The 15,273-nt window shown below is 31.3% G+C and overlaps 2 protein-coding genes across 2 annotated transcripts; both read right to left on the bottom strand.

Annotated features, from left to right (window-relative positions):
- Positions 1-1,839: 1,839 nt before the first annotated feature.
- LOC120254519 (protein STAR1) lies at positions 1,840-5,135 on the bottom strand. The gene is made up of 3 exons (XM_039262619.1): positions 5,049-5,135; positions 4,631-4,966; positions 1,840-2,478 (listed from the first exon to the last, which is right to left on the bottom strand). Exons 1-3 carry the CDS (start codon positions 5,068-5,070, stop codon positions 2,039-2,041), a joined length of 798 nt encoding a protein of 265 aa, XP_039118553.1. The 5' UTR covers positions 5,071-5,135; the 3' UTR covers positions 1,840-2,038.
- A 3,226-nt stretch (positions 5,136-8,361) lies between these two features.
- On the bottom strand, positions 8,362-13,350 carry LOC120282111. The gene is made up of 14 exons (XM_039288862.1): positions 13,165-13,350; positions 12,907-13,096; positions 12,722-12,814; positions 12,446-12,536; positions 11,669-11,735; positions 11,540-11,582; positions 11,177-11,348; positions 10,889-10,987; positions 10,248-10,310; positions 9,791-9,929; positions 9,145-9,343; positions 8,924-9,069; positions 8,800-8,839; positions 8,362-8,714 (listed from the first exon to the last, which is right to left on the bottom strand). Exons 3-14 carry the CDS (start codon positions 12,810-12,812, stop codon positions 8,515-8,517), a joined length of 1,350 nt encoding a protein of 449 aa, XP_039144796.1. The 5' UTR covers positions 12,813-12,814; positions 12,907-13,096; positions 13,165-13,350; the 3' UTR covers positions 8,362-8,514.
- Between the last annotated feature and the right edge of the window lie 1,923 nt (positions 13,351-15,273).

The raw sequence follows: 15,273 nt of genomic DNA, 5'->3' as shown, positions 1-15,273 counted from the left end.
CTCTTCGTCTTTTAAACACTGCCCGAAACATGTGATTACAAAATACACCATGTTTAGCATCGAATTTCAAAATATAACTCTAATATATACCTAATGAGTGTACAAAATGATATAAAATAAAGAACAATTGTACACTCAATATAGAACATCACCCAAGTAAGTTACTTTGATTGATAGGGACCTATTTCTATTTGTCTCTATTTTTGTATCTTCTTTTTCTTGTTTGATTTCTTGTTAATTACGTTCCACACTATTATTCGGAGGCTAGATGACAATGAAGTAGGCATTATTAGTGCTCTTGTTGCTCGTGGGATACGATAACCTCTTACTCGCTACTTTATTACTTGGCGGCTATCAAGTTTTTGTCGTGGTTGTTCGGGAATAAGGCATTAGAAACACTAGAACTTTGTTAATTTAGCCACTATTTATTTATTTATTTATTTTGCTTTTCATTTACGTCTTGTATTCTATTTTTTTTTCAATAGTTCTTGATGTTAGGCGTGAGCCTATTCGCGCAAGTGCATGCACAGTACAATGAATAAAGTGTGCTATTATAGTAAGGTTGTTGATCCCTCATTAGGACTAGGGAATACTAGTACTAGCTATTCTTCTACTATCTAGCTAAATAATAATAATGAATGGTGAAAACAAATGAAGATGAACTAACTCAAATAAGGACTAGACAACTACTACATGCAAATAGCACATAAAGGAGAATCACACATGAGAAGAGAGTATTCGGACAAGGAAGCCCTATAAGATTTAACTAATGAACTCTAATTGAGATAGTTTGAGTCATGGATATCCTAAAACACACCGGCCCTTTTCTTAAGGCAACCAATGGTTATTCCCCTACGCGGTTGTTGTGGTGATCTCTCTTTTTTTCCTAAACCACATAAGATTGCTTGGAGCTTTAGGGATCCCAAAGTGATTAATTCGATTTCTTTGATTAGATCAATCCCTTCACTAGGGTCCATACGATTGCATAAAACTTGGTGGAATGGGGAGGTAAGGATAATCAAATCGGAAGGTAAAAAGGGTACTTTTCTACCCTAAAGCTCACCATCTCGATCATCTCCAACTTTGGTGACTCTAACCCTAGTGGCTCTCTCGACATGTTATATAGTCTAGCTTTTATTCTCTTTCTTTGTTTTTTTGGGACAAAAAGCAACAACCCATTAAAGAGTCGTCAAGAGACAAATAACTACGATGATACATTAATTAAAGTTATTTATCAATTATCTAAAAATTTATTAATCCAGCCAAGTCTCACATGTGCACATCCAGAAGAGTAATAAATCTCTTAACATGTAAGTTGTAACCCTAGAGTGAAAGCAATACCTTCCAAAAAACCCATCATATCCATTTGAACATTACCGTGATCAATACCACTACAGTGCTTTATGTGCAGAGTTTCGACCCCACACGTTGCCCATCACTACTTTGCGACAACAAAAGAGTGACTATTACTTATTATATGCTATAGAACATTATTGTTTATTTATTGCAACTAATTTATTACTTCTTCACGGATTAAAACACCATAGTCTATAACAATACTGATTTAAACTCTAATCTATTTTACTCTTTATCCAAACACAAATACATAAATCTATAAACTTATTTATTATTATTTTTCATCATAAGATATACACTCACTTCAATCAATATTGTAAATAATAATAATAATAATCCCCAACCTCCACTTGGCAAAAAAGACTTACTGTCATTTTAATGTAAAATCCATAAACATATCATAAACAAACCCAAGATATAATAATACTCTTAGTAACTTAATATTTATATAATAAAATAACTTTAAAAAATAGTAAATTTTAATTCAACCCTAACATATTATTAAAAAAAAATTACTCATTAAAACCCCACAAATAAAATTTAAAAGTTCATCCACCTCCAAAGCGATAGATCGAGAATTCAACTCTCTTCTACCTCAATGGTTTCGGATTCATAACTCATCCACATTTATTTATATTTATATATATATATATATATATAGCAATATCATAATTAAAATTAATTAGCTAAGCTCAAGAAACCGGCGAGCCATTGGATGTTGAGCGGTGGAGAGATGAACGGGATCCAAGACCTCCACCACCTCGCCGGCCACCAGAAGACAGACGATGTCGGCGATACGCCGGATTTGGTTAACACTATGTGACACCATCACGGTAGTAATTCCACGAGTCTTTTTCAACCGTACGATGGCCTCTTCAATGTTTTGGGTTGATATTGGGTCTAACGCGCTCGTGGGCTCGTCCAGTAGTATTACTTCTGGGTCGTTGGCAAGTGTGCGGGCTAAGGCTACACGTTGGGCCTGGCCCACTGAGAGTTCGGATGCGGGTCTGGAGGCTAAAGACGGGTCTAGATCCGCTAAGCTCAGGAGATTCTTCACCTCCGCATCCGTTAACCTTTTCCCTCTTAGTTGTGGACCGTACCTCACATTGTCCGCCACCGTACCTGCATGAAATTACAAAACTAGGCTTAGTTATTATACCTGTGGATTAATTATATTTAATAAATGTAATTGAAAAATTATTATTGGGTGTTAGAGAAAAAAAAAAATATATATATATATATATATATAAAGAGCATTGCTTTTATACCAAGGAAAACCCTAAAATTTAGAATTACTTCTATAACAAACTGAGGGGTTTATATGCATATATATATATATATATATATACTAGGCAAATTCCCTAATTTCACATGAGATTTTGAGAATTTTGAAATAATATTATATATATATATAATAAAAAATTTAATAATAACATGGCTAAATATCTTTTAATAATAAAAACTGTTAGTATACCAACCTTAGTTTTGAAAGATCATATGTTCATAAATATATTTAAAAAAATTTTAATTATTAGTATGATATAATAAATAATATTTAAATTTATTTATGGAAACACTCTAAACCAAATTATTAACATATTTTAATGGTAGGTATAGATTCTCATGGTTAAAAGAAATTAATAGTGCAAGACAACTCATCATTTACTTTTATATTTTCCAAAAAAAAAAAAAGAACAAACTTATGCTTATAATCAATTACATAAAAATAATTTCAATATGGAGTATCGATAATCACTAGCACCTTAATTTCCACTACAACCACTACATCTACTTATGTTTTATTTTATATTATTGATAACTAAAAATGTTAATCCACCATTTAAAATTTGACATGTATTTTACTTTATTATTTATAGATATTGCCAAATCTGAAGAGCTAATAAAAAATAGTCATTATATGCTCTTTAAATTTTTAACAAAAAAAAAAAAACTCCTTGGTTTACAATCCTGATCCCTGAAAAACAAAGTTTTCACATACACACATATGCAAATATGTACTCCTTGTTTTAAAACTCTTTAATATATATATATATATATATAATATATTGTTTTAAAATAATTTTATAATTTTATTGAATTATTTATTTTTATTAAATCACACTCATTTTTTAAATAAAAAAAATAAAAAATATATAACTTGTATTTTATAAAATTTTAAATAATAATTTAAAATTTAAAATGAAGAGACATCTTGCCAGAGAGTGTGGGCTACAATATATATACATATAGGGATCATTCTTCTATAAATGTTCATAAATAAGAAATCTACAAATGTCCATTATCAGCTATTAGATCTCAATCTAATGACCAACATTATGAATGTATAGTAACATGTACAATAATTATTGTTTGAAACAGTATAATACACAGTATTACTATTAATATCGACCATTTGGATTTGATTGGATGTTCACGGAGGATGTAAATTCTATATATATATATATATATGAAAAAGATCATTGAGGTAAGTCTCTAGATTTGAAATCTAGGGTGTTTTAAATCTAAACCGGTGGATCATCATTCGATGGTTGATTGTTTATATAAACGTTGTACACTTTTTGATTGTTCATGATCACTGCTCGACATGAAACCAGTTTCTCTGTTTATAACGATAAGCGATGTCGATTCTATCCGATGTTTATATGACATTCATAAAATTTGAAATCGAGAATGTCCCTAGATGACTGATCTCGTATATATATATATATATATATATATACTTGTAAACCATTGTAATTAGAAACTTAGAACTCAATTGTTTTCTCAAAACAAATATGAATCTTAATATTAAAACATAACATGATTTTAAAGAACTCTAATAAGTTGGAATCTATATATATAAATCAGGTGACTGTTTTCATAAGAATCTATACAAATCATTGATATCTTTAGAGAAATATATAATAATTATTTCTCAACATATAAATCAAGAGTACGTGAATTACTAGATCCACAAAAACAAAAAAAGCATTGAAAGAAATGGTGGCGTGATAAGGACATGCACTTTTATATATCTAAACAAATAAATAAACGGACACCATGCCGTACATCCCCTCCAAAAGTCCACTTTGCCATAACATTCATCTCATCATCATTATTTTTATTATTTTATTTTATTTATTAATATTATTAATAAATAATAACACCTAAATTTATTATTAATTAATCTTTTAAAGCTTAAAAACCGGGAAAAAAATCCTTTAATTTTCCAAAAATGAAATTAAATTGAGAGGAAGGAGGTGAAGGCGGTCACCGTCGAAGAGGGCGGGGAGCTGGAAGAGCATGCCGACGCGGCGGCGGAGGGAGAGAACATCGAGGCGGTGGATGTCATCGCCGTCGAGGAACACGGAGCCGGCGGAGGGTTCCCAGAGACGGTTAAGAGCACGGAGAAAAGTGGACTTACCGCTGCCGCTAGGGCCGATGATGCCAACGATGGAGGCCTTGGGGATCTCCAAGCTGATTCCCTTCAAGATCGCCTCTCCGGTGTCCGATCGCCGTTCTAATCTCTCAACCCGGATCTTGGCTTCTTCTTCTTCTCCGATTCGTATCTCCATGGCGTCGTTTCCAAGCAATCGCTCGGTGGCTTCGTCTGCAAGGCAAGGAGAAGTCATCAAGCATGGATTTACAGTGAAAATTATGGAAGAATTTGGGAAGTGATTTGAAGGGTTTACGTGCTGCCGGAGCTGAACCCATGAATCACGGCGAGAGAGAAAGAGAGAGAGAGAGAGAGAGAGATCTGGTTGGAATGGAAGATGATGATGAGTTTAGTGTTTTTAAGGTATATATAAATACAAATATATAAAGTTATTTCAGAAAGGCGGTGTGCATGTGATGCTATTATTAATTTTTTTTTTTTTTAATTCGGTATGAAATTTATATTATTATTACTATTTTATATATATATATATTGGGTGTAATGTAGTCTGTTGAATTAAAAGAAGTCTTTCACTTTATGATTTTTCTATATCTTAAGAAAAACTTGAGTGAAATATCGAGTTTGAGAGTCGTTAGAAAATAATAATAGTAAAGTATGAGTTTGTAGCTCAAATCTTTTATTTCTAGTTGAGAGTATATGGACTAGATGATTAATTCTCGTGCATACGCCCTTGATATAACTTTTGAAATTTGTTCTCGATTATTTTGTCACTATAATAGGTTTTTTTTTTTATCAGAATAAATTATTTATTATTTCTAATATAATTTGAACTAAATATGTTTTAGTTATATATAAATATATACAAATTTATATATAGGACACACATTTTAGAAACGTCTTTAGATTTAAAATCTAGATACATTACAGTAATTATTGGATTTACATTTGACAGCTATGATGATTCATGTACATTAATAAATAGTATATAAAGTTCATAACAGTATATAACAGTAAAAAAAGAAACAACACTGAGAGCCATTATATCAGCTCTCAGTCAAACATACGTAGAAAACATTATCTAAGTATTTACTTAGATGCTATTTTCTCATATATATATATATATATATATATATATATATATATATATATATATATATATATATATATATATATTTAAATTATATATTTGTTCCATCTCTTGTGAATTTTTTATTGTATTATTGTAATTTTATAATAATAATAATAATAATAATAATAATAGGCAAAAAGGACCACACCACAAAGACCCGGACTCAGATAGAGGCAGGCATGATAAGTAGGTATATGAACCTGAGAAGACAAATATAAGGTGATATAAAATATAAGAATATAATAAAAGAAAAAATAATAATAAAAAAAGGATCCGTGATTTTTAAGTACCATTCCATACCATTAAGGACGTACCTCATAAAGTTGTCCTTCCTCCCTTGGTTGCCACCTTCCCTAGATAAATCTTTCACTGCCACGTACTCCCACTTACTTTTTGGTCTCTCTTTTTTTCTTTTTTTTTATATATATATTTGAAGGGCATTTCTTTAAATTCAATTAAATCTTGACTTTAAGTTCGGGTTGTTTGTTGACTTTCTCCACTAGTTTGGAATAAAATGAATTGAATAAAAGAAAGTAAAGAAGCCAAATGAAATTAAAAAATAAATAAATAAATAAATCACATAAATTTGGCTAATATAAAGCTATTGATATTGTTCAAAAATCAAAATGTACCCTAAGCAATGAACCTAAAAAAAAATTTCTAATTGTAGGAATAGGTTTATAATTCAATCTCCCATGTCTACCAGGTGAATTGTATATGAGAGAACCAAGGGTGGAGCTAGAAATTTTTTTTTTTGAAGTCAAATTTTTTTAGAAAAAAACTAAAAAATTTTTTAGAGGATAAATAAAAATTCAAAATAATAAATTTTTATAAATATTTTCCTAAAAACATATATACTAATTTATTAAAAATCAAGTTGCCTAACAACAAACTCTTACAAAAAAATTTTTTTTGTTAATGTATAACCAATTAATTAAATATCAAAACTAAACAATATAATTTTATATAATTTTACAAATATGTTTTTTAATTATTTTTTATAATATTTTAAAAATATATACTAATTTGTAAAAAAATCAGGCCATATAATATATTTTTTTAAAAAAAACTATATGAATTAATTTTTAAAATATTAGAAACCCAAACAATAAATTTTCACAAATATTATATATATAAAATTTAAAAAAAAACTATATAAAATTTTTTTTTTGTTAATGTATAACCAATTAATTAAATAGCAAAACTAAACAATATAATTTTATATAATTTTACAAATATGTTTTTTAATTATTTTTTATAATATTTTAAAAATATATACTAATTTGTAAAAAAATCAGGCCATATAATAGATTTTTTTAAAAAAAAACTATATGAATTAATTTTTAAAATATTAGAAACCCAAACAATAAATTTTCACAAATATTATATATATATAAAAATAAAAAACTAAAACAAGGGGGCCATGACTCATCTTTGCTCTCCCCTAGCTCTGCTGTTACATGAATCAAACAATTAATTTTCAATGGTGCACACATCTTTAACATGTGATTCGTTCACTTTGTCCATATATATCTACAGTCAAACGATTATTGTACTATAATGGTTGATGTGAAAAGAAACTTATATTTGAACAAGTTGCATATAAGAATAAAAATTAATGCTTCAAACTTTGGTTTATCTAAGGAAGGTCAAGCCTGGGGCATGAATCAGAATAAATGAAGATTCTTTTTTTAGTTTATTCTAAAATAAATAAATCAATCAATAAATAAATATGAAGACTTGATGTGTTACTTGTGAAATAGATAAGATCGTTGTATGTGTCACTTGATTCGGTTATATAGACATTCATGTGTGAGTATTTAAAGATAGGTTTTATTTAGGTATAGATAGGCTGGTCTTCAATGATAGGGAAGTGTTCATAACTTCATGTAGACAAATGACCCAAAATTTGGCCGCCCCTTTGGGCCCCATGATGTGGTCCCCCTCTAGATTTATTTTTATCCGCAAATAAATATTTAAATAAATCATAAAATTGAGATTTTTTTTTTTAATAAAAACGTTAAATGTTACTTATATCATAGACGTGTGTATATAATGATCAGGAGGTCTGAATTGTAAACTCACATCTAGTGGCGGAACCAGAAGCAAAACTAAAGGGGATGTTCATATAAAAAATTATAATTTTTTTTTTGAAGTTTTTTTAATTCAAAAAATATAATCAGATTAGTTGAACAACATGTTTATTATAGTTTGGCCGATTCAATTATTACACAAAAAAAAATACATTTATAATTTTTTTATACAAGACAAAATAAAAAATTATGGGGCCAAACAATAAATTTTTATAAATATTTTCTAAAAATATATATTTATATAAATATTTTTTAAAGTATAATGGATTTTTTAGTGGAGGGTGATTGCCATTACACCTTCTAAATCATTGAGAATGAAAAACAAAAAGTCAACTGAAAAAAATAAAAAAATAAAAAAAATAATAATAAAAACTATCAACCCCTCATTTCCCTTGTTATTTCAAAATTTTTAAATTGACTTTTCATTACAGAGTTATTGTACAAAAAAATAGCTTACATTTCATTAGCATCACCTTTGTTAATACTAGAACCAAAAAACTAATGTTACATGAAGTTAAAATCACCTTCACATCCCACAGTCAATTAAGACCATTGTTATCATCATCGAAAAAATTATCATTGTCATCACTTTCTTGTTCATATATCTGATACTCATCGTCACTTAAATCGGCGCGGTCGATATTATTGCTTGGTTGTTGATCATTGAAGCCATTGCTTAGCGGGAAACCTCGCAAGAGTTCTTGCAGGAAATCCTCGGAGATGCCTTCTCCAACTTGATCTAGTGAAAGTCAAAAAACATTGTGTTATTTTGATAAAAAGATTAGAACTTCACAAGCACGAAAAAGTTGAGTATCGAAGAATACAAGAATTCGCATCAAGAGAGAAATGATCATCTTCGGCCACCTGACAAGATGAGAAATTCAAGTTAATAGTTCGAACGCATGAACTGTTAATGATTATCAAAAGAAATTTGCATAACATAATTACGATTGGCAGTGAGTCATATCCTTCTTCTTCTTCTTCATCATCATCATCTTCCTCGATGTCGCAATTATTAGGCTCTTCTTGATCTTCATTCTCATATCCGAAATCATTAGATTCAGGAGAAGGAACACCCGCAGAATCACAAGAATCTGGAACCAAACAAGCATTAAGGAATTGAAGTATAAGTTCAAATATACATCGGTGAAAGAACTAATAATAAAAACCTCGATTGGCATCATGTAGCTCCTTTTCAGGCTTGCGAATTCGGCTAAGAGCTTCTTGCTTCTTAGTCCTGTCAAAGAGCTCATTTGCCGATCTGAGCAGGTCTGCAGCTTCATTTTTACAGCATATGGACAGAAACCTTATTTTCACTCGCAAACCCAGCAGTCTATTCATCGGCCCAGAGAACCATCCTGTTCCACGCTGCAAACTAATCGGTCAGGTAAAATAAATAAATAACGGTCACGAGTTGTTATCTTAAAAGGAATCAGAAAGATTTCCTCTATTACTTTCCTGTGAACAAGCTAAACAGATAACAGAAGACGAGAGAAGTGGAAAATTCCCTGAGATAACTCTTTATACTCTTATTCTTTAATGACCACAAGTTCAGGATAAAATAGAGAGACAAACATGGCTGCAAACCATTCTAGAATAAAATTATAAAAGCATAAGAAGACTTGATCTTCAGTCAAGCAAATAATTGTGAATGGAACCAAGATACCTTACTTTTGCAAAAGGATGGATTTAGGGTAATTAATTGTAAACTTGACAAAGTCATTTTATCTTCAGTAAACACCATTTTTATGAGATAAGATCAGAGTAAAATAAAGAAGGCCTGATACCTATTATATAATGCAAGTGAGAACTTACAGAACAAGTTGTTTGCAAAGAAGGTTTTCTTATTTGTTCCTGAATGAAATCATCTTCGAGCTCAAAAAGTTGCAAGGAGATGAAATTTTTGCAAGGAAATACTTGAAACCGGTTTTTATCCTTGCATGACTGCTCCGGTCTGCAATGAAATCAAATTTTATAATTAAGAAGATGGGTTCCACAATGAATCGAGCATAACAGTTTTTGAATAAATATGATTAAGCATGCATGTGATACTTTCAAAAAGGGCTGAAAGCATCACAAATTTACTGAGAAAATGCAGTGTTAAAGATCAAAAGTCTGCCTGGCATTTGTCTGATATCAAGTTTCATGTACAGCATTAAAACTTTCATGAGGTCAATCAAGAAAGAAAGATTCCATTGCATCCAAAGAAAATAAAAATGGGCCTGGATAAGATAGATGAAATAACAACGTGTAAAGCTAAAATCACACTCACTGGCTGTCAGCATTTGCATTATCTCTTAATGACGGCGGCATGCGGAAATCAACTCTTTGATATCTGTTTGAAGCCAGACTCTGAAATGTCAAAACATCTCCATCCAAACTGATTCCAAAGAATTATAACACACTCAAGGTTATTATCCCTACATTACATTTGTAATGCCGAGTGTTGGCACCATCTATGTTCATAAGAATCTCTTGCCCAAAGCTTACCAATAATTCATGGAATGGAGTCAGAGGTTTTCAAACGTAAAATGATGGCAATCTTATAATCATATCACATTCTCACCAAAATAACAATAACCTTTGTCCTGATCAGAAAAGCATAATAGGCATTTCATATTCTATCACTAATAATTGCTTTTAAACCAAATCAGAAAAATTACATCAGAGTTCTAACCTCATCATATTGATTAAATTCCAACAACAACAAGATAATAAATACAATAAAAAAGGTCTTCACAAACAAAACTCTGTTTACTATTCAAGTTAAAGTTGTTATAATACCCAAAAGAAAAAAAGACAAGAAAGAAAAAGGAGTTGAGTAGAAGTCTTAAAAGAAAAACCAAAAGTGCATTTCTGGTATCTAAAATAAGAGATGAGATAGCAAACATTACAAAAAAGGAAAACACTCACATCCGCGATTCAGGATCTTTACGTGGGTCATAACCCTTTTTCATCCAAAATTTACCAAATGGTCCTGTAGAAAAGTAGTAGCCAGTTCTAAACAGAAGCCTGAACAAATAAAGATAATTTATGAATGAAAATCCTTGCACAAATCAGATACATGACAGATGCACAATAACAGAGATTCTAAAGAACAAACAATTTCAGAAAATAACAGTTTTAATTCAAACCTATTGCATGCATACATAAAGAAAAGGATAAAAGTTATTGAAGCTAAAAGGGGAGGAAAACAAAGACCTCTTCAAATGGTTTTCAGTAACCTGCAGACCATCATCATGCAGACGTTCATAAAGGGACCATCTAGGCCATATAGGTCGCTCATCAAATAATTTAGATACAGCCATCTGCCACTCCCATTCTGTTGTCCCTCTTGCGATGCTTTCTTCCCAATCAAACTTAACAGGAATATTTATGAACATTAAGGACCACACAACAAAGAGTATGTTGCATAATAGTTATTTAATAATTTACTGAGATAACACAGTAACTACATGACACAAGTAGAAGCTTCTTGCACTACAAATAAAACAATAAGAGGAATTATGATAACATTCTAGACATGAATCCTCTGAAAATAGAAGTGTCTCTTGTAAAGGATATTTTCTATGTTGAAGTCAATTGCAAGGCATGGTTCTATATCCATCTGCAAAAAAAAGATACAAAGGCATTCATAAAATTATCAATTTTCAAAAGTACAATGCCGACATTAAATCATTTGGACAAAGTTACCTCCCAACGGTGCTCTACAACTCCCCTTTGCATGCTCTTTGAGAATAAATTTGTTGATGGATTAAGCCTGTAATCAAGTACAAACTAGTCAAGAATTTGAGTAAAATCCACCTGGTTATATTGACATGAAATCACAAACCAGATAAAGTCAACCATCCCAAACCATAAGGACCACTCATAATGATCTGAAAATATGCTTAAATCCAGTCATGAACTTCTATATACACCAACCATTATTTCTCCCAAGAATAATGTTGATGCAAATAAATGCCAATAAAGCCCCATTATTTTAGAATCCATAATCTCTGAGGAAGATAGCATCAAGCCTCATCTTCTATAAATTGATTTTGTTGCTATGACAAGAAAACTTTTGTCAGGATTGGATGTCATTCTACAACCATCCGTACAGATTACTACCAATAACAAAATAGCATAAATGTAGAAAATTTTGTTACGGATGAGTATTTTAATCTTCTTTCAATCATGACCATGGTTGTTACGTATTCAACACTAATTTTTTTATCCATGTACAACATGGTAGATTATTCACATCTCCTGAAAAGCAGTACAAACAGTGGAAAATGAAGAAAACAGACTACAAGATGAGTTAAGTTACACATTTTGTGCATGAAAATTTTGTTGTTTGTGAGTTTTCCAGCCAGACTGTTGGCATTGGTTAGAATCATGCTTTCAGCTCATAGTACGATTGGTATAAGAGGGTCAACAATCTCATCAACTTTAAAATTGCAAACTGAGAAGAAAGTCACAGTGACTTACACGATCTTCTCTGGGATGTCCTTAACTGAGAAGAGCGGAGGCACCATCATAATAACATCCCCCACATCAGAGTCCAAGACACCACTTTTCTCTGTGTTTCAAGAAAGCAAGAGAATCGATGGTTACAGATACAACATCAAACACCACAATGCATCAAAACTCTTAATGATGAAATGAAACAACTACTTATAAAAAAATGTTGAACAAATTTTCAAATTGATAATGCAAACATCTCTCATCCAAAACAAAAAATAAACTTGAAGACTAAAAACTCACCAAAATCTAATCTTTCATCAGAATTCAATGGCCTCTTCCTCTTCCGCGCCTCTGCAGCATGTACTGCCACAACATGCTGGTAATCCACCATCCCTGCAAATCCTCTCACCGCTTCCAAGTAAGCAAAAAAGAGAACAAACCAAATGCCGAATCATGGACAGGAGACAAATAGACGATTTGCAGACCTTCAAAATGATAGGCACGGAGGACGCGGGCAACGACACTGGCGGAGATGCTCTCAGGCCCAGAATTCTTAGGCTTGGAGACCTTGAGGAGGAGAGAAGACGAAAGGCGGCGCTCGCCAAAGGCCGGGTGGGAATTAGGATCCTCCGGCCGGAAGCGAAGCTCGACATTGTTGGAATCCAAGCTTCGAGCCTGAAATCAAGGATCGATAACCAAATTACACCAAAAATCACAGAAATCTCAAAGCTAAAACGAGAAACCTTAGAGAGCTCAGAGATTCCGCCGAGAGTGTGGACGGCACGGGAGGGGGAGGAGGGATAGCCAGGGTAATGGACGGCGAAAGCCTCGGCCTCCGGCAGCACGCCGGCGACGGCACCGCCGGCAACGATTGAGGAGGAGCTCTGAGGGTTTTCGGAGGCCCGCTCCGGCTCCGAATCCGACCCGATTTCCATGATTCGAAGTGGAAACGAAACGGGTTTCGGATTTTTGAGGGTCTTTATTGAGAGACTTTGGTGCGGGTCGGATCTTTAGTTTTGTTTTATCGGATCTAACTTTCAAAGTCCGAATCCGGTTCGCTTCTATTTATTGGTAGACTTTGTTTACTATTTTTATTTTATGAATCTTTTCTCCCAAACTTCATGAAAATTAAAAGGTTTGAGAAATAGCTCATAATACAGTAGTAACTCATCATAAAATTCATAAAAAATGTGAGAGTTTAATCTTTAGTTATGCAACATAACATGATATACGAGAACTCAGTATTACTCATCAGCATTATTTATTAATTTTAGTATGCGTTTCTTATGATATAAACCATGTTTTACATTTCAGAAAAAATTTATTCCTAGAGATCGTTAAATCACATCTCCGTATTTATTTTAATGATGCTTACTGCCATTTTTATTAAAAAAAATTATAAACTTTTAAAAAATTGTTAAGTAGGTATGCTCTACTAAATTTTATCATGGCTCAAAACCGGTGTCTTAACATGTTACATATGACAACAAAAATGTATTTAAATTATTTATCTTATTACCAATATATTCTAACTGATTTGATTCAAGTGCATCATCTATGATGCCATCCAACACAATTGTTTGTAAATATACATGATAACTATGTTTTTATGAAATTGTATAAATAAACATTTAAGTCAATATTGACAAACAAAACATTTTAAATCAAATAAAAATTTATGCTAGAGTCGATGATTGGATCCATTGACTAAAAAAAAACATATTATTTCAATTTTAAAATTGAAATAAAAAGATTGAATTGTGGAAATGAACAGAAATAACCTATGTTATCTTTCATTATTCTAATTTAAATAATAAAACTAATAAAACCATTCTCTTCTAAATTTAACTACAAAATACATTAAAGTAAAACTTCTATTTTTTTTTTATCACGTTACAGTCTCATATTTCATATTTATTTTATTTTAAAATACTTATATAAAAATATTAAAAATTACTATTCTTTTTTAGAGGATTGGTATTTTTTTTTTTATGAAAATGTTGATTTTTTTTTATAAAATGGATAAGATGTTAGTATAACCCTATAATAAAGTACAAGAGACCGAAAAAAAGTTTGAATCTTCGTGGAGTAATGAATGATATAAATAGTGATTTATTGGTTTTTCTAAAAAAAAACACTATTTATACCATTCACTATATCATGAGCGAAATTCAAACCCCTTAAATCAAACTTTTGTATTTTACCATACTAACATTTGCAAAGTTGATTTATTCCATTATTTATTTATATTTAAAAAGAATAAATAAAATCTATTTTCATAAACATATCCAAACATCAAATATGTTTGTCGATAAAAAAAGACCATATAAGTGGATATGAGACCCACCCTGACAAAAGATGACCCTCCACTCTAACACCATCGGGCGACCATCGAGCTGGAGAATCATCATTAGATATCACACACAAGGAGAGTGGCAATAGTGAGACCCCTCTGTGACAATATTTTTATTTTATTTTTGACAAGAGAAACAGACAGTCCGACAAGAGTGTTAATCAAGACCCATTAGCAATACACCGGAAGAGAAGAGAAGTAATGTGGAGAGACAATGATAGTATAGGGCCAACCATTGCTCATTCAGTGGGTGCACTGAGCCATTGCTTTCAATGCTTTCTTCATTGCTTGTGTGTTTAATTTATGGTTACTGTTCACTCTATCAGTAAGTAGGTCCACTGCCAACCATGGCCTGTATGTTTCTGCATCACCTTGCTCTCTGATAGCAGTGAAGCCTGAAGTCCGGGCGTGTCATTAATGATCTTGTTTTTATCCCTTGATGTGACAATGAAAGTACACCTATTTTTTCAGTACTTAAATTTTAAATTTTTTTTTTCTT

The sequence above is a fragment of the Dioscorea cayenensis genome, chromosome 3 (assembly GCF_009730915.1).
Source record: "Dioscorea cayenensis subsp. rotundata cultivar TDr96_F1 chromosome 3, TDr96_F1_v2_PseudoChromosome.rev07_lg8_w22 25.fasta, whole genome shotgun sequence".
In the NCBI taxonomy this organism is placed as follows: domain Eukaryota; kingdom Viridiplantae; phylum Streptophyta; class Magnoliopsida; order Dioscoreales; family Dioscoreaceae; genus Dioscorea; species Dioscorea cayenensis.
The sequence above is the reverse complement of the archived record's forward strand: the minus strand, read 5'-3'. Positions and strand labels throughout refer to the sequence as shown.